A 27,883-nucleotide genomic window follows, 5' to 3' on the forward strand; every position below is an offset into this window, starting at 1 on the left:
GAAATAAAATGATCAAAATATTAAAAAAAAAAAGAAAACAAGCTTACAAAGAACTCTCGGTAGAGGTAAGAAACTAGGAAAGAGAGAACTGGCTTTGCTGCTGCTTTGCTGTGTGACCCTATTAGGGAAGCCTATTTTAAGTTCTTTGAGTCCCAGCTTCCTCATCTGTGAATTGGAGACTTGGATTTCCACGTCTCTAAGGTTCATTCCAGATCTGAAAAGAAAATGTATTTCTCATGTGTTGTTTTCCAAGATATCATGTTAACTCCTTGAGGAAGGGGACTGCTTCATTTTTGTATTTGTATGCCCAGCACTTAGTGCAGTAAGTATTTAATAAGTGTTCATTGATTGATTTTTGGTCTTTGTTCTGTTCCTGAGCAGTAAAAATATAGTTCGTCCTCATCTGCATTGTTTATGGTTTGGGCTTCTGGCCACTGATGAAGACAAATGTCTTCCAAAGCTAGGGTTTCATTTGCATGAGTTATGAGAATAAAGAACTTGGGAAGATGATCTGTTAATCATCATTGGAGGTCTTCAAGATGATGCAAGATGTCCACTTCTCCACTGCTATGCTGGGAATTCTTTCTGGAAAGTGGGTTATGCTGAATGGCCTCTGAATCCTCTTTTAATTCTCAAGTTTGTCACCTTTGTCTAGACTAAGGCAGTGCTTGATGTGTCTGAATATCTAAATCCCTACAAGTGCCCACCACCAGTTCCTCTTTTATTTTCTGTCTTCTTACATCTCTAATGACCATAAGAATCACTTCTCTTTCATTATCTAGAAGTCTAACTTTTTGGGAAGAGCTGATATTGTGTTTCAAAATCCAAATACCTCACAGTACATTCAAACAGTACATTTCTGAACCCGTCATATGATTGTAGGCAATTGCTGGAACATTACTTTTTTTTTTTCTGTAGGGAGGAGTGTGCAATATGTGTGAACCTACACAGAAGCACCTCTTTCATAAGGTACTGTAGGAAAGTATGATCTTTCAGTGTCTTAAACACATCAAAACAAACATTATCTTCTCACTTGCCTCTCTGCTGCTAATGTCTCCTTTCCAGTCAGTTTAACACCCTGCACCCGAGTTAAAAAAACAATCTTTGTCAACTGCTATGCATTACCCTCCCCCGCAGATGCCTTCATTAGTTTCCCTGTTGCGGTGTGCATAGAATTGAAATACTTATCCCCATCACTTCACTTTCCACATCAACTCCTACTCACCCACACACGTTGCTTATTTCTACCTCCTACTCCCAGCATTTTGCTTTCTTACTCCTTAACCCATAGGCCTGGAACAATCCCATTTTGATCCTTTTTTAGGAAATTCCCACCCCCCTTTTGTATACCTTATATCTACTCTAATGGTGAATAGAAAACATTCCTCTTAGTTCGCAGCTTGTTTAGATTTCTTTCTGAACATCTAGGCACAATGGGAAAAAACACTGGACTTGGAATCAGAAGACTTTGGTTCAAATCACAGATCTATTTCATATTGTGTGGAGGCTTAAGGGGCTAATTACTTCTCTGTTACTCAGTTTCTTCATCTGTAAAATGAGAGGATGATCTGGATCACCTCTATGGATCTTATAATTCTATGATGAATCTAATGGGAGGTGTCTTCATAGATCGGTCTTCTTCATCTTAAATTGTTCTGTAACTTCATTCACTGCATCCTGTCTTAAAAGATATATTTATAGGGCAGCTAGATAGCCCAGTGGATAGAGCACTGGCCCTGGATTCAGGAGGACCTGAGTTCAAATCCGGCCTCAGACACTTAACACTTACTAGCTGTGTGACCCTGGGCAAGTCACTTAACCCCAATTGCCTCACTAAAAAAAAAAAAAGAAAAAAGAGATATATTTACTTCCTGTTTATATAGACAAAAAGTAGAAATCTGTACTTTTGATCTTATCTCCTTCTGTTTTCTATGGGACCTTAGTTCCTCCCTCTTGGATTTTTTCCATTTTGTCCTCTGTCCACCTCACTAACTCCTCATTTCCTCCTATCTATCTATCTATCTATCTATCTATCTATCTATCTATCTATCTATCTATCTATCTATCTATCTATCTATAGATATAGATCTATATATCTATATCTATATCTATATTCCTCAGGACACTTTTCTCTAATTCCTTTCTGTTTACAAATATTCAGAAGTCTCCCCGTCCTAAAAGATGTCTCCTTTGATCATACAATGAATTTCTTATTACCTGATGATTAGAATGCACAGTGTACTTATTGCCCAATTAGGCTAGATCTGCAGCACTGTCCTCTTGCTCATGGATATGGCAGAGGATCCTTATATCCAGGAACTATCATCCAAGTATAATAGGGACATTTGACAGCAAGGATATTGCCATTGGTGGTGAGGCTGCCAAGTCACTCAGCTGATTTACTAGATTATTCTTGAGTTTTGTTAATCTGTAACTATTCCTTGTCTTTCCCCCATTCACATGGGTAGCTTTTAGATTCTCAGTCTTGTTTCCCAGCACAGCTAGGACCTACCTCCTGTTAGGGGCCTCTTCTGTCCACCTGTGAATGTTCTCTACCTCCATAAAAAGTTCTCTGTTGCTTTGTATACGAAAATCAAGATAATAGAGAGAGAATTGACCTTAGAGTTAGGAAGTGTTAGTTTTAAGTTTTTGTCCTAACCCCAAATACCTTTATATATATTAGGTATCCTAGACTTAGCACTGAAAAGGGAACTTAGAGGTCATCTAGTCATAATTATTCTTGTTGTTTGTCCTTCATTCTCAAAAAGGATCAGGACATTGGAGAAATGTCATGACTTGCACTGAATTGGATTTAAGTGAGGGAGGGCTATGCAATGTCACCAACATCACTCTCTCATCCAGAGCCATTGGGTTCCAGTGGCAATAGATATCTATATCTATTTTTTTTTTGGTGAGGCAATTGGGGTTAAGTGACTTGCCTAGGGTCACACAGCTAGTAAATGTAAAGTGTCTGAAGCCAGATTTGAACTCAGGTCCTCCTGAAACCAGGGTCGGTGCTCTATCCACTATACTACCTAGCTGCCCCTAAGAGATCTCTATCTCTATATCCCAGGAAAACTGGAGATGGCCCTGGGTATTTTAAGGCAATCGGGGTTAAGTGAGTTGTCCAGGGTCACACAGCTAGTAAGTGTCTGAGGTGAGATTTGAACTCAGGTCCTCTCAACTTCAGAGCTAGTGCTTTATCTACCATGCCACTAGTTGCTCCACCTACTCATAGTATTTTCAAGTTGGGAAGGGACCTCAGCAGTCATGTAGTTCAATCTCTACATGAAATGAATCTCCATTACAACCTACCATTGAGGTAATCCTCCAACTCCATTATTTTAAAAATGAAGGAACAGGGGCAGCTAGGTGGCACAGTGGATAAAGCACCGGCCCTGGATTCAGGAGTACCTGAGTTCAAATCCGGCCTCAGACACTTACTAGCTGTGTGACCCTGGGCAAGTCACTTAACCCCCATTGCCCTGCCCCCCCCCCCAAAATGAAGTAACAAATGTCTGGAGAAAGGAAGGGATTGACTCAAGATCACCTGAGTAGAAAGTGGCAAAGGTGTGATTAGAACTCACATCCTAGAACTCAAAATCCAGCACTCTCTTGACTGTGCAATGTTGTATCCCCTAGTAGAAGGTATATTCACAGAATGCAGGGATCATTTTGATTCTGTCTTTGCATGCACCATGCTTATTGTCAAGCCTTATATGTAGAGGGAATTAATATTTGTTGAACTGAAGAATCTACACCAGATCTCAATAAATGTTCAATGAGTTTAATGATCCAACATCAATTTTTCCTAGGGATAGAAGTCTGTAAGACCTGTGTTTTCTGAAACTAGAAATAAATAATAATAGTAAGTAATAATAATAAGTTGTTTTATTTTTCATTGCATTGAAGACATGTCTATTCGCCATGTCCCCCCACTTAATGAAAAACCAAATTATTTTAATTACAAATCCCAGCTCTAGTGATTTAAATTTGAAATGTAGGCAAAGTCCAATAATTTCTCCTTATAAAGTAATTCATTGGTGCTACTAGAAAATAAACTTGCAAAAGGCAGATGATACATCAGATTGTTCAGCAAGAGCCAAATTGAGACAAAAAAGTACAATTATCTTGCATTAGGGTCCTAAATCTAGGACTCATGTTGTTCTTCTTGGTTTCCAAATTTAGCAAAATTTCCATCCTTAACTTTCTTACCTTGTGCAAAAAAGTGCTATTGTTTCATATTTCATGAGCACCCGCTCCTGGCCCATATTCTATTTACAGGAACACATAAGTCACAGAATAAGATCTTTTCCAACTGTTCTGCCAAAGCTGAAATCCTTGCTCGCCTACCAACCTTTCAGATTTAAACTCAAAGCCATTATTTTTCAGGGGCATTTATGAGCCTGTAGGACACATTTTTAAACTAATTTTTTATCCATTAAAGAATCAAGTCAATTTCCCATACCCCCACCCCCAAAAGTAATAAATGATCAACCAATAATAACTACATTTCTCCTGAGTCATTCCATTAAATTAGATTTCTTAATGTTATTGAACACTTTTGGAAACCCATACATATGTCTGAGTCGCATTGTGTCGTTATTATTTGTGACACATTAGGGAGAATGCCTACATTTTGACTAAGTCTATAATGGTAAATGAAATACCGTATGGCAATATCACTCTTTTATTTTAAAACATTTGAGAAATGTAGTCCATCCAAGAATTACATCAAGAGGACATTGTCGCTGGGTAGCATTGACCCACTGTAAGTAATAGTTTACACATTTGTCAGACTGACCCCCTAGTACACACTTCCATATTGGAAATGTGCAGGGAAAAAAATAAGCACTTCTAAACATAAAACAAATGTAATGTTTGTAAGCTTAGCCTAAACTTAGTCAATTGTGAAAAAATATTATTATAAAATATCTTATGGTATAATCATTCATCAATACTTAATTTCTTTTTGAGAATGAAAGATAGTCCCATGTCAATTCTCTGGTGCTTCAGCCCACTCTTTTTGTGCTTCCAGGATGATCTTTCTTCCTTCCTTCCTTCCTTCCTTCCTTCCTTCCTTCCTTCCTTCCTTCCTTCCTTCCTTCCTTCCTTCCTTCCTTCCTTCCTTCCTTCCTTTCTTTAGTGGGGCAATGAGGGTTAAGTGACTTGCCCAGGGTCACACAGCTAGTAAGTGTCAAGTATCTAAGGTCAGATTTGAACTCTAGTCCTCCTGAATCCAGGGCCAGTGCTTTATCCACTGCACCACCTAGCCGCCCCAAGGATGAGCTTTCTTAAAGTTGGAGTTGATCTTGTTACTGGACCAACTCATGCCTGAAAAGATTCTCAGCAACATACTTTACAAATAATGACCATCAACACTCTGCTTAAAATCTGATGACGGGGAATCTAATGACAGGAAACCCACTACCTACCAAAATGGATCATTCCATATTTGGACAGCTCTAGTTGTTAGAAAGTTCCCCTTCCCCACCCCCAACATCAAGATTGAATTTGTCTCTTTTCAACTTTCACCATTTGCTCCAAGTTCTTCCTTTTGAATCTCATTATGACAAGGCATTTTTCTGCTTTACAATGGCCCTTCAAATGCTTATGATATCTATCATGTCCACTCTGACTCTTTTCCTTTTCAGCCCAAATAACCCCTGTTCCTTCAATCAATTTTCATATAGCTTTGACTCAAGTTCCAGTCTGATTTTCTTCCTCTGGTCCTTCTATAGCTGTTAGATTTCTCTTTTGCTCAAACATATTCACTGTTGTCTCCCAAGTGAAATTCAGTCTCCTCTTACTAATATTCAGAACCTTTCACAATCATGGGCCACCCTACCTTTCCACCTTTACCTTCCCTCCTTGGTCCCTGTTTTCTTTGTCAAAATGGTCTACTCCGTGCCACACACCTCCACACCCTTCATATATTTCCTTCTTAAAAATGAGATAATAATAGCATTTGCCTTCTAATGTGTTTTTGAGAATTAAATGAGATAACATGTAAAGCATTTTGAAATTTTTAAAGTGGTACATAAATGCTATTATTCCCAGAAGTCAATAGCCTCTCTCATTCCAATGACCTTATATTCATAAATTCTTTCATTTACTTAACTGTGTACACATCCTTTAACCCATGTAGAATGTAAACAGCTTGAGGGCAGAGATATTTACTTTTCATCTTTGTATCACCAAGGCTTGACACAGTGTGCTATACATATGGGGAACATAATAATAAAAAAAAAAACTTGCTGAACTAATGAGCGAATGAGATTTGTTGGTTTCAATCGCACAATGACATGGTAGGACTAGATGAGTTCTGAACATCCCATCGTTCTTAAACTGTCCACCCTCACCCCACCCCCCACACCCCCCTGGGATACAGAAAATTAAGAGGTAGCCTCAGACAATGCTATTGCCATTCAGGGATAAAACTTTCACCTATATCTAGGTCATTCCACAGACATCCCTAAATTAAAAACATACATTAACCAGACAGTCCTGAGTTTGCAGCTGCGAAAATCCCAAGATGATGCATTAAATTCTGAAATTGCCAAACAGGGACCCTGACCAAGTTTCCTTCTTTTGTTGTGCTTATCAGAGAAAGATGACTCTCTTGAAGTCTGAAGCACAGACATGAGAGCTAAACAGATGTCAGCTTCATTTGTAATTCATATTTATTAATTAAGCAGGCAGTAACTGCCAACTATACTAGAAATCTTCTAGGTTCAGAGAATGTGAGAGTTGGAAGGGACCTCGGAGACCACAAAGTCCAGTTTGACAACTTACTACTATTTGAGCCTGAGTAATTAATATCACACTTCTGAGCCTCAGTTTCCTTAACAGTACACTGAGGTTATCAGATTGGGTAACCTTTAAGGTTCACCAAATATCCTTTACTTATCTATCTGACAATGTAAAGGATTGTTAGGAAGATGAAAAACAAAACAACTCTGAGGTACTAGATTGACTAATATGACAAAAAAGGGAAAATGATAAATGTTGGAGATGAAGAGGGAACATTGCAACACTAATGCATTGTTGGTGGAGTTGTGAACTGATCCAACCATCCTAAAGAACAAATTAAGAACTATGCCCAAAGCACTATAAAACTGTGAATATCCTTTGATACAGAAATACTACTATTAGTTCTATATCCTAAGATATCATAAAAAGGAAAAAGAACCCACTTATATATATATATATATCTATATATATATATATATATCTCAGTTTGTTGTTGTTGCTATTGCTGGCAAAGAATTGGAATTTGAGAGGATGTCCATTAATTGTGGAATGACTGAACAAGTTGTGGTATATGAATGTAATGGAATATCATTTTGCTATAAGAAATGATGAACAGGCAGATTTCAGAAAATTCTGGAAAGACTTACATGAACTGATGCTGAGTAAAGGCAGCAGAACCAGGAGAACATTGTACAAAGTAATAGCAACATTGTGTGATGATCAACTGTGATAAAATTAGCTCTTCTTAACAATACAATGATCCAAGACTGTGCCAAAAGACTCATGATGGAAAATTCTTTCCACATCCAGAAAAAGAACTATGGAGTCTGAAAGCAGGTCAAAGCATACTATTTTCATTTTTGTTATTTTGTTTTGTTTTGTTTTGTTTGTTTCTTTTTTCTTGTAGTTGTCTCTTTTAATTCTGTTTCTTCTTTCACAACATGACTCATATGGAAATATGTTTAACATGATTGTACTGAATAACCTTTTGCTATCTTGGGGGGGACGGAGAAAAATTAGGAATTCAAAATTTTACAAAAATGAATGTTGAAAACTATCTTTACATGTAATTAGGAAAAAATAAAATATTAAGAAAAAATAAATTTACCTGGGAAGTTTGTGGTAATTATTGATTTCATTGGTGATGAGGAAGAATCGCAAATATCTTTACCAATTCTGTATTTGAACATGATGACAATGGTGATCTATAGCTAAATATAGATGTATAGGCTTCCTTTATCTATAGATATATTTCTTTTTAAAAGTTCATTATTATTTTACATTCATTTAATGTTTTTTGAGTTCTGATTTCTCTTTCCCCCCCACCCTCCCCACTACTGAGAAGGCAAGAAATATGATATCAATTATCCATGTGAAATTATGCAAAATATTTCCATATTAGTCATATTGCATAAAAAGCAAAAAACAAATAAAGTGACAATATTATACTTCAATTTTCATTTAGTTTCCAGTTCTTTCTCTGGAGGAGGATAGCATTTTTCATCATAAGATCTTTGGAGTTGTCTTGTATTATTGCATTCATCATTATTGATAAGTCATTCACAGTTTATCATCAGATGTTACTTATGTTACTGAAAACAATTCTCTTCTGGTTCTATTCACTTCACTTTGCATCAGTTTGTGTAAGTCTTTCCAGGTTTTTCTGAAACTATCCTCCTTATCATTTCTTCACAATCATATACCACAACTTGTTCAGCCATTCTCCAATTGATGGACATCACATCTATTTCTAAATCTTTGCTACCATAAAAATAGATGCTATAAATGTTTTTGTACACATGTATCCTTTTCCTTTTTTGAAAACTTTTTGTGATATCAATCTAGTAGTGATATTACTGGATCAAAGAGTATGCACAGTTTTGTAGCCCTTTCAGCATAGTTCCAAATTGCTTTCCATATTGTTGAATCAGTTCATAACTATCCCATCAATGCATTAATGTCCCAATTTTCCACATCACATCCAATATTTGTTATTTTCCTTTTCTATCATTTTGACCAATCAATCTGATATGTATGAGGTGGTACCTCAGGGTTGTTTTAATTTTCATTTATCTAATCATTAGTGATTTAGAGCATTTTTTTATATGACTATGGACTGCTGTGATATTTTTCTGAAAGCTGTCTGTTCATATCCCTTGACTATTAATCAATTGGGGAATAACTTAAATTCTTACAAATCTGATTTGGTTCTCTATATGTTTGAGGCCTTTATCAGATATGTTTGCTGTAATTTTTCTCCACTTTCTTGGTTTCCTTCTAATTTTGGCTGCATTGGTTTTGTTTCTACAAAACCTTCTAAATTTTAATGTAATAAAAATTATCCATTCTATCTCTTATTTGCTCATAAATCCTTCCCTTATTCTTACATCTGACAGGTACAATTTTCCATGCTCCCCATATATGTCTAAATCATGTATCCATTTTAACCATATTTAGTTATATTGCATGAGATCCTGGTCTATATCTACTTTCTTCCCAAGTACTTTTCAGGTTTCTCAGCAGTTTTTGTCAAATAATGAGTTCTTATCCTCAAAACTTGGAGCTTTGGATTTATAATGGTCATTTGCTACTGTGTTCTTTGTACCTACTTTATTCCATTGTTTCACCACTCTATTTCTTTTTTTTTTTAAGTGAGGCAATTGGGGTTAAGTGACTTGCCCAGGGTCACACAGCTAGTAAGTGTTAAGTGTCTGAGGCTGGATTTGAACTCAGGTACTCCTGACTCCAGGGCTGGTGCTCTATTCACTGCACCACCTAGCTGCCCCTCACTCTATTTCTTAGCTAGTACCAGAATTTTTTCATGATGACCACTTTTCTTACAATTTGTAGTCTGGTACTGCTATGCCATCTTCCTTCACATTTTTTTCATTGATTCCTTTGATATTCTTGACTTTCTGTTTTCCCTGATGAATTTTATTATTTTTTAACCTCTATAAAACAATTTTTGGTAGCTTGATTGGTATGTCACAGAATAAGTAAATTAATCTAAGTAAATTTTTCATTTTTATTGTATTGGTCAGTCTACCCATGAGCAATTAACATTCATTTTCCAGGTTTATGTTTTTGTGCTTCTCTTGAGTCTTGTGTTTGAATGCCAAATTGTCTTTTCAGCTCTGATATTTTTATCAGGACTGTTTGAAACTCCCCTATTTCATGAAATATCCATTACTCCCACATCTTTGAAAGATTATACTTACTTTTCCTGAGTAGATTATTCATGATTGTTATTCTTGTTTCTTTGCCTTCTGGAGTGCCATATTCCAAGTCATCTGCTCCTTTAATGTGGAAGCTGCTAAATCTTTTGTGATCCTGCCTGTGGATTCACAATATTTGAATTGTTTCTTTCTAGCTGCTTGCGTTATTTCCTCCTTGACCTGGTACCTGTGGAATTTTGCTACAATATTCCTGGAAGTTTTCATTTTGAGATATCTTTCAGGAGGTGATCCATGGATTCTTTCAATTTCTATTTTGCCCACTGGTTCTAGGTCATCATGGCAGTTTCCTTGGATATTTTTTTTTCTTTTTTTTTTCTTTTTCTTTTTTTTTTTAGGTAATTTGGGTTAAGCGACTTGCCCAGGGTCACATAGGTAGTAAGTGTTAAGTGTCTGAGGCCGAATTTAAACTCAGGTCCTCCTGACTCCAGGGCCACTGCTCTATCCACTGCACCACCTAGCTGCCCTGATAATTTCTTGAAAAATGATGTCTAGGGGCAGCTAGGTGGTGCAATGGATAGAGCAGTGGCCCTGGATTCAGGAGTACCTGAGTTCAAATCCAACCTCAGACACTTGACTTACTAGCTGTGTGACCCTGGGCAAGTCACTTAACCCCCACTGCCCTGCAAAAAAAAAAGAAAAATATTTAAAAAAAATGATGTCTAGGTTCTTTTTTTATCATGATTTTCAGTTAGTCCAATGATTGCTAAATTATTGTCCTCATTGTATTTCCTAGGTCTGTTGTTTTTCTGAGATATTTTACTTTTTCTTCTATTTTTTTCATTCTTTTGACTTTGCTTTATGTTTCATGAAATCATTAGCTTCCACTCTGCTAATTCTAATTATTATGGAATTATTTTCTTCAGTGAGCTTTTATATATCTTTCCCCCATTTGATCAATTCCACTTTTTAAAGAGTTCTTTTCAGTCGATTTTTTCCCCTCTTTTCCCACTTGGCCAATTCTGGTTTTTTTTGGTTGGGCAATGAGGGCTAAGTGACTTGCCCAAGGTCACACAGCTAGTAAGTGTCAAGTGTCTGAGGCCAGATTTGAACTCAGGTCCTCCTGAATCCAGGGCTGGTGTTTTGTCCACTGTGTTACCTAATTGCCCCCCAATTCTGTTTTTTTAAGGTATTATTTTCTTTGGTGTTTTTTTGTGCCTCTTTTACCAAGCTGTTGATTGTCTTCATAACTTTTATTTTTTCTTTTCATTTTTTTCTTTTTTCACTTAAATTCAGTATTTATTAAGCAAATATTCTATATAATGGGCTATGCTCTGAAACATTCTTTACAAATTTTAATAACAATAAATATTTTTATTTCAAGTTTTAAGTTCTAAATTCTATTCCTCCTTCTCTCCCTCTGCTCTCTCCTCCCTGAAGTGGTAAGCCATCAGATATAGGCTATATATCTTCATAATTTTCTTGCATAACTCATTCTTTGCAGCAATTTTCCTCTACTTCTCTGATTTGATTTTTAAAATTCTTTTTGAGATCTTCTAAAAATTTTTATTGGGCTTACATTCAATTCACATTTTTTTTCTTTCAGGCTTTGCATGTAACTATTTTGACATTGTTTTCTTCTTCTGAGTTTATATCTTGATCTTCCTTGTCACCATAGAAGCTTTTTATGGTCAGGTTCTCTCTTTCTCTTTTTGTTTGTTTGCTATTTTCCTCAGCCTATGGCTTGATTTTTGACTTTACATTAAAGTTGGGTTCTATTCCTGGGGTGGAAAGATAATTTTCTCAAGCTTCCAGTTTTTCTTGCTGCTGTTTTTAGAGCTAGTTCTGGGACTCTGTATTTTTGGTGCTTCCAAGGTGGTATTACTCAAATCGATGTGTGATCACTGCTCTCCTGACCTGTGCTTTGTTTTTATCCAGAAAGGAACTTTCTTCCCTGCAGCCACAAGTGCTATTGCTCCTTTGTGCTGTGGAATTGAAATCAGGGCCCATGCTCCTTTGGGAGTGACCACAAGCATTCTTTTCTGCCCTAGTACTGTGATCATGACCCTGCTCCCCTAGAACTTCAATAACTTACACTCTTCTTCACCTTGGAATTTTGCCCCAGAACTACATATAACAATGTAACAGAATACTACACTTAATGCCAGAAAAGGGTCCTCTATAATGTCTTTCTGAAAAGTTGTCTGATTACCTTACCATCTCTGGGCTGAGAGCTTCTGATACTGCTGCTGTTGCTGTCACAGCGGCCTAGAAGTCATGTTTCTGGTGTTTGCCATGGCATGTGCTGCACTCTTGACTGACCCCTATCTTTGTGTCATAGACCTTTCCTGCTAACCTCCTAAATTGTCTTGGGCTAGAAAAATATCTCACCTTAACCTTTTGGTGGCTCTACCACTCCAAAATTTGATTTGAGGGGATATTTTAAAGGTATTTAACAGCAAATATTGGGAGAGTTCAGTTGATCTGCTAACTGTACTCCGCCAGCTTCAATTTATCGGTGTCTACCCAAATGCATGCTGATGTCCAGGCATTTCATATTCTTCATCCACTTGGTTTTTCCTGCGTGTATCATATAGGCAAGTTTTTTTTTTTAGTAATTATATATTTCTTCCAAGTGGCTCTGGAATGTTATAAGGTTTACTGCAGTTAGCAAAGACCTTGAATATGAGGATATAAGTAGAATCATTTGGAGTTGCATTTCCAAACACAAATTTTTTTCCAAATTACTGTGCTAGTCTTGAGCTTAACAAGTTTCTAACTTCAACTTTTTTCTTCTTTTTTTTTTTTTTTGCAGGGCAGTGAGGGTTAAGTGACTTGCCCAGGGTCACACAGCTAGTGTCAAGTGTCTGAGGTTGGATTTGAACTCAGGTACTACTGAGTCCAAGGCCAGTGCTTTATCCACTGCACCACCTAGCTGCCCTAACTTCAACTTTAATACTCTATCTACTATACCCCACTGAGTAAGATGAAAATGAATGTGAGAAAGCTTTGAAACATATTATAAACATAATATCATGTATTGCCCTTACTCTAATGAGATTATGTGGCTAAGGATGAAAAAGAAGTATGATAGTTATTAGTTTAGTTAACTCTGAGCTATAACACTCACTAATTGCACCACCATAAACTTTCCCAACATAGCCAGAAATACACTTTCTTGGTCTGAAGCTTTATACTGTTTTCTCCTTCATAGCCTGAAAAAACTGTTCATTCACTCGTCCTTTGACTGGTAGGTGCCATTGAAAAAAACACTACATGGAATTTTTGGTCATGTTGGTCTAAGCGATCCAGATCTGGGAGTGTCCTGGCATGTACAGAATATCTGCTCGCCTTCACTTAGGATAATATTTGAAGCAATACTGCGTCATTTTTATATTTAATTGCTTTTCAATTGGGGGTATCTTGTAATGTGAATTTTTTTTTTTTGGTGAGGCAATTGGGGTTAAGTGACTTTCCCAGGGTCACACAGCTAGTAAGTGTCTGAGGCTGGACCCGAACCCAGGTACTCCTGGATCCAGGGCCGGTGCTTATCCACTGCGCCATCTAGCTGCCCCGTTGTAATGTGAATTTTAAACTTCTCTTTCCAGAAACAATTGTAAACAAACCTCAAATACAGTAGTGAAGTTGGCTACTTAAAAAGACCTTTTTATCAAAGAAGAATTGTTTTGTAATGTGAAACAATTATGTCTACGTTTCTTCATGAACAAAATATTTTTACATAGAGTTCTCTTATCCTGTGACAAAAACCCTCCCATTTTACCCATACACATTGTGAAATTCAAGATTTTGAAACATCTAATGGAGTAGTTTTCTGCTCAGTATCTTCATAATGAAATCATTAGTTACTGGAGAAACAAGGATAACCTATGTATGTACGGGGACACTGAGTCTATGTCTGCATGATTTATAGTGCTTAATACAGTGGCCAGCACACAGTAGGGGTTTCATAAATATTTGTTAACTTGTTGATTCCATATGAGTGGGATGAAAACACCACATTCTCCATTTGATATTCATTCTTTCAATTATAAAATGGAATATGACACATATACATTTCTATCACATGAAATTTTTTTTACAATGAAATGGAAACTATTTTAATTGTCCTATTTCTGTGGCTTTAGAAGGATTCCAGAATAGTTTTTAAAATCTAATCACGCATTCTTTCAATGTCTCAGGAATGCTCAGTACCATTTAGCAAAGGTAAAAGTAAAATCACAGAATAATAGATGAAGCAATAAAAGAACTTAGAAGTAATTTAGTTCACCTCCCCTGCCCCCATTTTATAACCAAACAACAAGCACTTGGGAAGGACCTACTTGAAACAATCTAGGTAAGACGTAAATAGAGTATTGGGCTTGGAATTAGTAAGACAAGTTCAGATTCTGTCTCAGATGCTTACTAGTCATGTGACCCTTAGAAAACCTTAACTTCTTTGTCATCAGTTTCCTTCTGTGTAAAATGGGGCTAGTAGAAGTACTTACCTTACAGAACTGTTGTGAGGTTCAAATAAGATAACATTTATAAAGTGCTGTGTAAACTTTAAAGAACTATATAAATGAGAGTGGTGATGATGATGTGTTATGCTTTGTTCTAGGTAATAGAAATATGAATATATAAAATGAAATGATTCTTACTCTCAATGCTACTTAGAGACACTCATAACTGAAAATCATCACAAAAATAAATTTAGGTATTGGATTTAGGATTTCACTCATTTAGTGAGCTATCCAATGAGGAAATTCCCTTTATCAATGTATGTCATCTGCAGCTAAGTCTTAGAAACTTGACTAGAGCTCTTAGGGGTAGAGTGGCTTGCCTATTGCCATACATCCAAGATGTGTATGAGGCATGACTTGGACACAGATTTTCCTGGTTCCTTGGCCAGCTTTCTATCACCAAATTACAACCACAATAAGAAATTTCCATTTGTGTCTAAATATATACAAATGCCAGGAGGAATTATATTCTCAAAAGACAACAGATATAGAGGTCTTTTAAATTTCAAGGAAACTTTGGAGATATTATCTCAATAGTCAATTTGGTCTGAATCCCATATTTTTGATTGTACTAATATTAACAATGGCTTGTGTATGGGTGGGAAAGACAACAAGCACACATATTAAGTATATAAAGAATTCATAGAAAACTACAAATATATTCTCTTTTGACCTTTACCTTTAGCAGTATTTGAGATTGCAAAGTCCTAAAAGCTTTCTCTGAGAAATCCTCTTTGTCAGGACTACACCAGTCTGAGGTTATTAAAAAATAGGGATAAGAATGGGTTCACCGACATTACTTCTATGTTCTTTTTTTTTCAGAGTTGTACTCTTTTTTTTTTTTTGGTAAGGCAATTGGGGTTAAGTGACTTGCCCAGGGTCACAGAGCTAGTAAGTGTTAAGTGTCTGAGGCTGGATTTGAAATCAGGTCCTCCTGAATCCAGGGCTGATTTTCTATTCACTGTGCCACCTAGCTACCCCCACTTCTATGTTCTTTTAAACCTTTACCTATTATCCTATGATTCTTCTTCTATCTTTGACATATGAGGCAGAGCATTTCTGAGACACTGAAAGAATACATGTGACCAGATGAAAAACAAATAAGAAACCAAACCAACTAGAATTTGTTTGAAGCAATAGAAGTAGGACAGTGAAACCATTTTCCATTCCATTATAAAAATGAGTAGAATACAATTGTATTTGTGCCACCTTTATTTTTGTAATGTAAAGAAAAAGCTATGGGGAGTGGGATTATGAATTAATTAGAAATGTGGGGAAAATTGCCTTGCTGCAATGAGGAACCAGTTCAGATTAGGTAACATACATTTCTAGTGGACGCAGTCAGCACAGTTTTATTATTTTTCTCTAATTTATTCCACACAGCAGGTGCCATTTGGCAAAGAACTTTCTTACCCAGATTTTTTTTAAACGAATGTTTTCAACAAAGTCCAAAAGAAAAAAAAACAACTTTAGCATTTTAGTTACATATGTACTTAAATACATATGCATCAATATTGTATACCTCCCCCAAATCATTATCAAGTTTCAGCACAAAACAAGACCATCATTTCATTGGTTTAGGGCACTCCTGGGTGAAGACATACTCTTTACCAATGAAGGTTGTCACCTTCTGTGCACATTATCATCTTAGAAAGCACTGAGAGATTAAGTGACTTTTCTAGAGTGTCATAATCACTATGTGTCTAAAGTGGGACTTGAGCTGTGAGAAAATTATTAATAATATGGGTTTTGGGACTCCCTAGAGGACCCTGCTGAGAGAGCCTCACCTACCTTTCTTAAGGTCAGTCGAGAGTTAGGAACTTACTTCACTCAAAACCATACCTACTTGAAAGCCTTGTTCCCATTAGAGGATCTGTTCTCTGGGCTCTGACCCCAGTACAACTGTGCCAAATCCAGTGAATCAATAGATTTGAATGATGATGGCCAATTAGCTTTGAACAATGTGTATGGGTGGGCTCTGCTCCTGCCTGCACTGAGTTTGCAGAGACACTTGCTTTCTTTGGCCCAGGAACTTGGTGAGAGCAGATGCAACCCACAAGGGTTTCCCATTTTCACTTTTCTCTCTCTTTTCTTTCCTAGCTAGGCTTTCCTATCTTTCAGAGCCATGAGAGCTCTCTTTATGAACATTGAATATACTTTAATAAATGCATAATGCCCCCAAACTGGTGCAGTAGCCTCTAATTTCTATGTAACAAATATATGATAAACCCCAGCTATTTTTCCCTATACTTGGGACAGTAATAGGGCAACCACATATAGTTTTACTCGCCACAGAATCCAGGTCAGATAACATGATTTGCTCACAATCTCAGAGATGGTAGGTGCTTGAGGAAGGATTTCTATGGTTTTCTTGCCTTTGAGTCCAATTCCCTATCCAGTATGCCTTTCTGATTACCAGGAGTCAGAGGGGATATGATGAGCATTTTCAATACTAACTGATTACATCAACAACTCCTGAAATAGATGGTCAGGGGAACCAAAGTACTTTGATGTATTATACTCATTGATGAATTGAAAGCAAAATGAATTTATTTCCCAGAACATCCATTGAGAACCTAGTGTGTGCAGAGCACTGGGAATATAGAAAACAAAAACCAAACCAGTTCTGGTTGTCAAGAAATTTACATTCTATCAGGGACATATAACATGCATACAGATGATTCAATACAAAGTATAGAGATAGTAATTTATAGGCTCATAAGATTACAGGTTTAATTAAACACTTGGAAGGGACCTTATAGACCATCTGGTTCAAGCTCTTCATTTTATAGATGACGAAACTGAAGCTCAGGGAAAAGAAGTGATTTGCCAGTGGTCACACAGATATTAAGTAGCAGCGGCAGAATTTGAACTCAGGTCCTCTGTTTCCAAATTTAGCACACTACAACTACTCAGAGACCTTATTTTGGCTCAAATAAGTGCCTCCAAGAGGCCAACCACAAGTAAAATTTCATGGCCAATGGAACAATCACTTCTTAGAATAAAACTTTTTGCTTCTTAATAACATGGGAATGCCTATTTTATCTTCACTAATTCTCTTTTCCTCTCCTTCCTTTTCTCTTCCCTATCCTAATGTTTGTTTCTTATGCTTTTGTTCAAGTGTAAACTAAAAAAAATCCAGAATCTTCCCTTTTTCCTTTTCTCAAAGAACAATATTTGAGATCCTATAATATGTGGATTAGCATATGTGTCACAGCAGGCAAGTTGTGAAGCCCCCAGCTTAAATGTAGAAGTCAGTCTGCCAGCTGGGGTATCAATTACACAGCAGGCACAACTAGGCTTGTTGACCCCTAGTTCAGTGAGCAAGCTGCAAGCTGCAAGCTGCTGAGGCCTCAGAGAAGAAAGTCAGTGATCAGACACCTGGTACCCAGCAAAAGAAGCTTAGGACAATGCACTCTGTACTCCAGGAGCAAAGCTCAACTTTAAAAGGCACAAAATTGGCTAAAATATGAATAAGAAACATAAAAGAACCTTCAGCATAGAAAGCTACTATGGTGACAGGGAAGAACAAAACACAAACTCAGAAGAAGACAACAATGTCAAAATGCCTAGATTAGAAGTCCCAGAGGAGAAAAGGAATTGATCTCAAGACCAAAAAGCCCTCTTGGAAGAGCCCAAAAAGGATTTTATAAATCAAATAAGAGAAGTAGAAGAAATACAAAAAAAAAAAAAAGAAATGAGAGCTATGCAAGAGAAAGAGTTAATAGCTTGGGAAAAGGACAAAAATTGGCCAAGGAAAAACAACTCATTAAAAAAATACAATTGTCTAAATGCAAAAAGAGGGGCAAAAGCTAACTGGGGAAAATAATTCCTTAAGAATAAGGATTGGAGGGGGCAGCTTGGTGGCACAGTGGATAAAGCACTGACCCTGGATTCAGGAGGACCTAAATTCAAATCTGGCCTTAGACACTTGACACTCACTAGCTGTGTGACCTTGGGCAAGTCACTTAACACAAAAAAATAAATAAAAGAATCAGAATTGGACAGCTGCAAGTTAATAACTCAATGAGACATCAGGAAGAAGTAAAGCAGAACCAAAATAATGTAAAAGTAGAAGAAAACATAAAATATCTCTTCAGAAAAACAACAAACCTGGAAAATAGATCTAGGAGGGATATATAAGAATTATTGGACTACCTGAGCACCATGATAAAAAGGATCCTGGACAGCATATGTGCTAATATCACTAACTAACTTTTGAAAATTCTCTTATTTGTAATCTCTTCTCCTGTAATCATTTTCTAAGGGGAAATAGGATGAAAAAGAGTCAAGGAGACAAAGAGAGAACATGCTGCTTCTGCATTTCCCAAATGTCTTCCATCTCCCCTAGTGCTTCTACTTACTTAGGTGTCCAGAGGAAAAATACCAGAAATAGAATTCAGAGGAAGCATGTCACAGGGGAGAACACTGGGGTTGGTCAAGAAGATGTAAGTTTTTATCCTGCCCCAGACATTTACATGTGAATATGACCCTGGGCAAATCTCATAGCTTCTCTGACCCTCAATTTCCTCATCTATAAAATGAGGGAGTTGAACTCAATGACATCTATGGTCTCTTTTAGTTCTAAATCTATGATCCTAAGATCTAGATTCTTTGACTGCCAAAGCAACCCTCTTTTTACTTCAATACTTTCACTCCCTATATGATCTTGGGCAATAAAAAACATCCACCTAGGACCTCAATTTCCTCACCAGCAAAATAGAATTTGTTAGGCTACATGGCCTTTAATCTCCTTTCCAACTCTAAAAATGTAACCCACATCTCTTTTTTCTCTCCCATCAAAATATTTTTCTTTACTTTTGTTCAAGATTGGGTAGGAATCCTTAATGAATTTAGCTCCATTCAACCTGAGTAAAGGCAAAAGGATATCAAGGGTACTCTGGGGACCCTGATGTGTCTTGGTCTTCTGACAAGGTGGTAACTCCATCTTTACTTCATTCAAATGGAAAATAATTAAGGCTTTGAACCACCTTGGTAAAAAAATAATTTGCTGGCTGCAGGCAAAGAAACATATGACAGAACATAAACAAAGCAACTCACAAGTCCTTTTCTTTTACTCCAATTTTGATGAAATGAGGAGAGAAAAAATAAAACACTGGCTAGGGTTTATTTGAATAAAGGAACAGTGGAAAAGCTGAGGAAGGCAATTCTAAGAAATTCAAATATGTCCTTCTCTGAATTTGCATGAGGGGCCAATTCATGCCAATGCAAATGAAGTCTGAGCTCATCCTTACTTCCCAACAAGGTCTGGATCCACACTTCTGTCCTTCCCTTCCCTTTGTCAATGGCACCAGGATAGTCAACTCAGGCTCTTACCTATAATGAACAGAATCTCCACTGCGATGTCACTGACCGTGGTGCTCCGTGTTGTGGACAGCTCATCATTGCCAATAAAGCAAACATTGTAAGGTACAGTCACAGCGACATAGAACGTCGCCAACAGGATCAGCCAGTCCCAGCCAGCTTTAAAAGTGCTAAAATGCAAAAGGATGAATTTGGACTTTTTTGCATCTGAAACTTTGTACTCCGGAAATGCTGGTTTATCTACAAAAACATTCTGTAGACAAAAAAAAAAAAAAAAAGGAGAGAGGGAGGAAACCCCATATTAGCTAAAATGTTCAGATTACATTATATACACTTCTATATGTATTGTATTTTGTTTTTCTAACAAAATTAATATATACTAAAGTGACTCCTGCCTTCCTACCTGCTTTCCTTCTTGCCTTCCTTCATCATCCTGCTTTCCTTCCCTTGATTTCCTTTTTTTCTTTTTCCTGTCCTGTCCTGTCCTCCCCTTCTCTCCTTTCCCCTCCCCTCCTCTCCCTTCCACTCCCCTCCTCTCCTCTTCTCTCTCCTCCTCTTCTTCTCTCCTCTCTTTTCCTAGAATGGAACATAAATTGTATTCAGCATATTGCATTGAATATACCATCAACACATCCAGAACCATAACTAACAACTTTTGATATCCAAAGTAAACAGAAAATATTGTCCTCTAGGAAAAATAGAACTAAAGCCCCCCCCCCCCCGACCCCCCCCCCCAATCAACCATGGTGGGATGAGGAACATTGGGACATATAGATTCATTGGAGGAAAGACCCCAGAATACTTTCTCTTAGTGGGATAGATGGAGATTCTTTTTTTTTTTTTTTTGGTGAGGCAATTGGGGTTAAGTGATTTGCCCAGAGTCACACAGCTAGTAAGTGTTAAGTGTCTGAGGCTGGATTTGAACTCAGGTCCTCCTGATTTCAGGGCCGGTGCTCTATCCACTGTGCCACCTAGCTGACCCAGATGGAGACTCTTAAACACCCAGAGACCATTGCTGGGGGAGGAGGAGGAGGGCATGGTTGGGTGGGTCACATCAGGGGAATTAAAGGTGACATTAAAAATAAACGTACAATTTTTTAAATCTTTATTTACCATTAAATATTTTTTAAAAATTCAAGTGCCTGAGAACAAAGCTTCACCTGACGATCCTAGTTATAACCTTAGCCATACAATACTGGTGAACATTTTTAATTAAAGGCAATTTCACTTGGATGTCAAAGGAAAAATCTATGTGTAGGGTTAGCATCATTCAATTAAGGAACAAAGAGAACTTACTCATGGTGTTACCTAGAGACATGCACAATTGGAAATCACCAAAAGCAAATATAATTTACATTTATATTTCAGTAAGTAGCAATTCCAGGAAGAACTAAACTCTCATACAAGTAAAAAAACCACACCACCTAACAAAAACAATGACAACAAAAAATACCCTAAGGACAAATAAAATAGCTAACTGAATAATCTAGAGGGCTTTGTATTTTAAGGAAGCTTTGGAGATGTTAACTATTTCAATAACCAGATTGCACTGAAATCCTTCATTCTGACTTTACTAATGACAACAGTGGCCCATGAAACTCTCAAGAAACTGCTTTTCATTAGAAATATGGTGTAACTAGGGGTTCATGTTTTTGATTTACAGGGTTTGTTGGGGTTTTTTTTGAGTTAGGAGATTTGGTTGATTTTTGAATTTTCAACAAGTCTTGAATTCCCTGAAAAAAAATTGAATGAGGATGATAGTTGTGGACACCAGTTAGTCTTTGCATAGACAGAGCAGGAAGAAATAATTACTCAAGGCAAAGGTAGTCAAGGCATTTAAGTAAGAAAGGAAATATTCAGCTTTTGTAGGTAATTAAGGTCTGAGTAGAGCTGGGGCTTTGATAACTCCTGAAGCCTTTGGCTTTGGAATTGTTCCAAGTGGATGAAAAATGTCTCACATTCTAATACAAGATAAAGGAATATTCATTAAAAAAACAATATCCACCTAAAGACCGGAGAGTCATGTGGCTGGGAGCATATGTTTAGCCTGCAAATCAAGGGAAACACTAAATAGGAAGTAAAAGGCTGTATTTGAGAGGGTAAGGGTAAATTCCAAGCTGGATAACTGGAATCTGCTGGAGCTTCACTTTATTGAGTGTTTAGAGTAAGAATAAGGCCAGGAAACAATATGTGTTCTATTTAAGGACCTTGAAAGACATCTCAGGCTTAACCAATATCCCACACAGATGGCTTGCAAAAACTGCAGCCAGAAGCAATGAGACTAGGAACTTGGTAAATTTCCTCTTGGAAATCAATGAATCAATCAATAAAAAAGTTTTGATTCAGCATGCACAATATACCAGTTAATGTTATAAGCACTGAAATGACTAAGAAAGGGCAATAGCATTACCTGCCTTCAAGGGGCTAAGATTTTGCCAGGTAAATGATTGATATTATTATTTTATTGTGTTCTCAGGTGCTCTTATTTCTTGTCAATTGTTCTCATTTGCCTGGGAGTACTGATAGCCTCCCATGGCACCTCCCAAACCACTGCCTGTTCAATTGGACAGCCCATAATTGACATAATTGACAACCCATAATGCTTCTGTCCCATGCTTGAGCTTCTACTGTTCTTGATTTACAGGTCCTGGTCAGCTGCTTGTCTGATGTAGTGATTCCCCATCTTATTCATAGAATCAAATAGTAACCAATTAATAATCATTAAGGATGTACTTACTATATTCAGGCTAGGAGGTACAAAGAAAAAGCAAGAGAGTTCTTGTTCTCAAGGAGATTATATTAACAAAGCTGGAAGGGACTCGAGAGAATACACAGTCCGATCCCCTCATTTTACAGATGAGAAAATGGACACCCAGAAAGGTGAAATCATTTGCCCAAGGTCATACAGATGGTAACTCTGGGGATTTGGGCCTCTGTCCTCTGACTCCAAATCTAGGACTTTTTCTCACTATTCCATGATATTGTCCAGGAATTGGAGTCAAGGCTAATTAAAATATTTGGAAGAACCCCAAGCCAGAACAACTGAAGGGTAGGTTTCCCATGGCAAACATTTTCTCTTAGTATCCTGAATATCCAGCCCAGTGCTTTGCACATAGAAAGAGCTTGACAAGATCAGAGATCTTGACCTAAATGGGATCTCAGAAACTAGAGTCTGACTTCTCCTCCCTCATTTCATTTTCTAGAATAGGAAAATGAGGGCACTGGAAGATTTTGGTAAGGTAGTATGGGTAGTAAGCATTTACTAGCCAAGATTCAAGGCTAGTGGGCACCAAACCGTTGAGTAGGAGTGAGATTCCAAGGGTACAGGAATTTTAAACAATTCTAGGAATACTAGAAAATTTAGGGTTAAACATCTGCCCCTGAAGAAAAGAAACAGAATAGCTTCTAATGCATGTAAGCCAAATATTTATCTGGCTTGCCTGAAGAACCTCTCAGGTTTTTGTAGCAGATTGTTGATCAGGAATGATGTGTGACACGCTAGCTTCTCTACCTCAAAGGGATTCTTTCTGATCATGCAAAGAGTTCCTATAGGAAGGAAGGGGCCAGGAAGAAGTTCAAGGTTAGGGATTGCAGGCATAGTGTTGTTCTGTAGGTTCAATATCATTGACCTCTCCTCATACATGCATATTTCAGCTGCTTTTCTATTTGCTGTTCCTCACATGTAACATTCCATCTTCTCTGTGCCTGTGCATAAGCTGGTTCTTCTTTCCAGGAAGGTTGTCTTTCCTCACCACCATCTCCCTTGAGTGTTTTTGCCTACAAGTGGCCTTCTCTGATCCCTCCATCTGTAGTGACAGCTAGGTGGCACAGTGGATAGAATGCCTGACAGGCAATTAGGGAGACCAGAGTTAAATACTGCCTCATGGAAATTATTAGCTGTGTGACCCTGGGCAAGCCACTCAACCTTTCTTAGACTCAATTTCTTCATCTGTAAAATGGGAAAACAAGAGCACCTACCTTACAGGATTGTTGTAAAAATAAAATGCAATATATTTTGGAACTGTTAAAGCATTACATAAATGCTTGCTATTATTATTATCATCATCATGATCTGCCACCTCCTTGTAGTGGAGGCTTACAAAATGTTTTTTAAAATGTAATTGATATATAATATAGTAAGGGGTGGTGGTCCCTTAAATTTTGAATGAGATTCAGTCATGCTCTTCACAAAGAAAGGTTATTTCAAGTGTTGTTTTTTTTTTTTTTGGTTTGTTTGTTTTTGCAGGGCAATGAGGGTTAAGTGACTTGCCCAGGGTCACACAGCTAGTAAGTGTCAAGTGTTTGAGGCTGGATTTGAATTCAGGTCCTCCTGAATGGAAGGCCCGTGCTTTATCCACTGTACCACCTAGCTACCCCCTCAACTGTTTTTTAAACACTAATTTAAGCTTAGTCCTAATTAAAACAAATAGACTGTTGCCTGAGTTTTGATCCAGTCCCTAGCAGAAACAATGACTGCCCTCCCATTCCCGCAGGACACATCAAAATGTCATCAAAGACATTTCTGATGCAAAATCAGCCCATGCATGCAGCTTTCAGAAGGAACCATAAGCTTTTGGAAGAAAGTAGAGAAGGAATGGACCAGATGCTATTTATAACCTTCAACAATATGGAGTTTGTCTAAAGAATAATGCGACAAAGTCATGTGGATTTTGGTTGTCCATTATTTATTGATTATGATAAATATTTATTTAGTGCCTACAGTGCTAGGGCTATGTGCTCCTCTGCTTTACAAATTATCCAAATATGGGAAATGAATGACAATAACAAGTCAAGGTGATTTAATTCCAAACCTCCACCTATGTGATTTACATGAAGACAATACACCTAGGAAGTTGGTCTCAGAATCAGCAAGGGTTTAGAATTCAGAAATAAACTTGTTTCTCAAATCATCGGGCAGGGAAAAGAAAAATGTGCAGCATCCTTTATGGAGAAGATTCCAGCACTGTGCTATAAAAGGACAGACTTCTCTGGGCCTCTTTGTAAAGGCTTTCACTTAGATCATTTTCTTAACTCTGAGTGATATGAAATCATATTAAGTTAGATAGGAATCTGAGTCATTCCAAATTTATAGAAGGGAAAACTGGGGTATGGAGAAATCAAGCAACTTTCCCTAAGTATTACTGGAAGAGACAGTGTTAGGACTAGGAAGAAGAAACACCAATCTCCAGTACAATGATACTATCCTGGAAGTAGATGGGAGTTGAGGGTCTATCTAGCTCAAGTTACTTATTTTAGAGGGGATGAGTGAGTGAATACACACATAAATAAATGAATGGAAAACATTACCAAGTTTTTACCAAGTGCCAAACATTTTGTTAATCTTCTTCCATGGATACACATAGGAAAAGAAGAAAGTCCCTGCCCTCATTGGTAAGTTAAGGAGCAAATGAGGAAGACTTCTTGGATATGGAAGTGGGCACTATGGGGTCCTGCTGTATAAGATGCTATGTCTTAATGCTTGCTATAGTCCAAGTCTTTAAATTTTAATAAACTACAAAGGGAGAAAATGAATATAGGGCCACTGAAGGCAAAGATTGCTTTAACTGTGTCTATATCCTCAGTCTCTGGCAGAGCAAAGAACTTAAAAAAATGCATCTTGATTGACTGATTGATCATTCAGGTAATGATTTTTCCACATTAGGGATTGTTTCTTAGGAGTTCTTATCATTTTAATGTTAAGAGTGCCTTTGGCAATCTAGTGAAGCCTATGGATCCCTCAGAATACTGTTTTTAAATGCACAGAATAAGATATATAAGATTATGAAAGAAGCTAACTAAATTGAAATTCAGTTATCAAAACATTCAAAATAAAACAAGTTTCTTAAACCCCAAAAGGAAAATCCCTGGTTAGTAATTTCTTTTTCTTTCTCTACTTCTTCTGACTTTCAGCGATTCTACCTTTCATAATAATGTCTGTTTTCATCATATTTAGCTTAGCTATGTTACTCCAGGAAATTCTTTTCACATTTTCGAGGTTCTTGCTTCCTCTCAGTTAAGGATAGCAATCAAAGACATTAACTAGTAATTTTAGCCCCTAGAAACAGCACATGAATCATAACCTGAAAGCAGCTTTTTAAGATAAATGTAGTTGGGAGGGGAGATAGAAAATGCTGGGTCATTAGCCACAATGGTCAGAGGTATGATGAGAATGTTCAGGATGATAGAAATGATCCAGAGAGGAGCTCCCATTGGGCATAGCCATTGGAAAGAGGAAAAACACTATCTTGTAGATTCTTACTTTTAATTCTTTTTGCTGAGTGGTACACTTAGTTGTTTTTATATCCCTGAGTGAATGAAAGTGATAATGGCATCCTTTTAATTTCTGTGCCCTGATTGTTTGATCCTAGTCATAGCTTTGAAAAGAAACATTGTACTTCCCTCATCTTAGTGAGTTGTTACAGGAGAAATGCTTTTTAAACTTTAAATTGCAATAGAAGTGGAAACTATTGTTGCTCTAGTCACTTTGATTGACCAAGCCTCAGTTTTCTCTTCTGAAAAATAGGCTTAATAATCCATATCCTACCTAACTCAGAGAGTCATTGTTAGAAAGCAATTTATAAACTATAAAGTGCCATGGAATTTGGGTTGGCAGTATCTCCACAGCAAGACTTGTTAATTGGGAGTCCTGATTTGCATTAAGAAATAAGTTAATACCTGGTAAATTCAAGTTCAGATCGAATAATTTACACCAGTGTGTAACACTCCACATGGACTTCTGAAGCTTTCTAAATGACTAGCAATTAAACACATTAGCTAAACAGTGGGAGTTGGTATTTTTTTCATCTAATTTTAAGTAAAGTCTGTTTTAAAAAATCACAATCTAAAGAGAAAAATGGCATATTCAATGAACAAATTTTAAGCTAATTTTATAGTTATCTGAAAATGAACTAAAAGTTTTTTTTTGTTTTTTTTTTTTGTTTTTTTTTGCAGGACAATGGGGGTTAAGTGACTTGCCCAGGGTCATACAGCTAGTAGGTGTCAAGTGTCTGAGGCCGAATTTGAACTCAGGTCCTCCTGACTCCAGGGCCGGTGCTTTATCCACTGCGCCACCTAGCCACCCCTGAACTAAAAGTTTTTAATGGTCTTAGTTTTCATGATTAGCGGTTCAACCAACTAATATTTGCTCATAAGCTTGTTGCCTGGATTATTTAGCATAAATTATACATGTTGGTTCTTTTAGATATTTCTCCTTCTTTCATTCTAGATGCTAGCTCTAACACTGCAATAAAGTCTCTTCAAGAATGAATACCATAACTCACCAAACAGGGCAGGGATGGTCTTGTTTTGTATTTTGTATCCCTAGCACTTAGCATACTACATGGCACATAGTAAGCAGTAAATGCTTTTCATCCATTGATTCATTGATTCATTCACTCATATGTCCAATGGCATAAAACTCTCTCACTAGTCTGAAATCAATCCATTTGGCAGTAGGAGGAAATAGTCATTCAGGCATCCATTCTTTTGTTTGTTTGTTTGTTTGTTTTTGGTGAGGCAATTGGGGTTAAGTGATTTGCCCAGGGTCACACAGTTAATAAGTGTTAAGTGTCTGAGGCCAGATTTGAACTCAGGCTCTCCTGAATCCAGGGCCGGTGCTCTATCCACTGTGCCACCTACCTGCCCCATCCATTCTTTTAAAGATAGAATATCTCTGGAGTGCATTGGAATGAAATGGGCCTCACTCACTGCAGGCATGTATTGAATTATGGACTTACTCCCTAAAAACCTGGCGTCCAAAAGGAGTATCTTATTTATACTTTTAAAAAGGTAAGTTTTTGGGAAGGAGATTCATATCTGTAGCATTTTGACTATGGATTTCCAAGCACATCCTATGCTTCCACAGCTAAGTCCCACTTAGGAAACAGGACTGAAATATGATTTTGGTATCAACTATAAATGGGAGAAATCCAAGATACATATAGAGACATGGAGATTTGTTTTTAAGATGTGCTGCCAATAGACACTTCCATTTTTTCGAGATGTTTATCTGACACATTGGCTAGTTCCCAAGATCTCTCAATCAAAAAGAAGTTGGTCAGGAAGGTGTCTCAGCTGTTCCTTGTCTCCACATGTATTCAAACATGACATTAG

At 37.2% G+C, this 27,883-nt stretch overlaps 1 protein-coding gene across 2 annotated transcripts in view; it reads right to left on the reverse strand.

The window, feature by feature from the left end:
- Positions 1-27,883, reverse strand: part of KCNH8 (potassium voltage-gated channel subfamily H member 8) — a 418,936-nt gene that overhangs the window by 181,657 nt on the left and 209,396 nt on the right. For both annotated transcript variants that reach the window (XM_043967854.1, XM_043967853.1), the window contains one exon: positions 19,784-20,024. In XM_043967854.1, coding sequence (XP_043823789.1) covers positions 19,784-20,024 — 241 coding nt within the window. The remainder of the gene's footprint in view (positions 1-19,783; positions 20,025-27,883) is intronic.

The sequence above is a fragment of the Dromiciops gliroides genome, chromosome 5 (assembly GCF_019393635.1).
Source record: "Dromiciops gliroides isolate mDroGli1 chromosome 5, mDroGli1.pri, whole genome shotgun sequence".
Taxonomy (NCBI): Eukaryota; Metazoa; Chordata; class Mammalia; order Microbiotheria; family Microbiotheriidae; genus Dromiciops; species Dromiciops gliroides.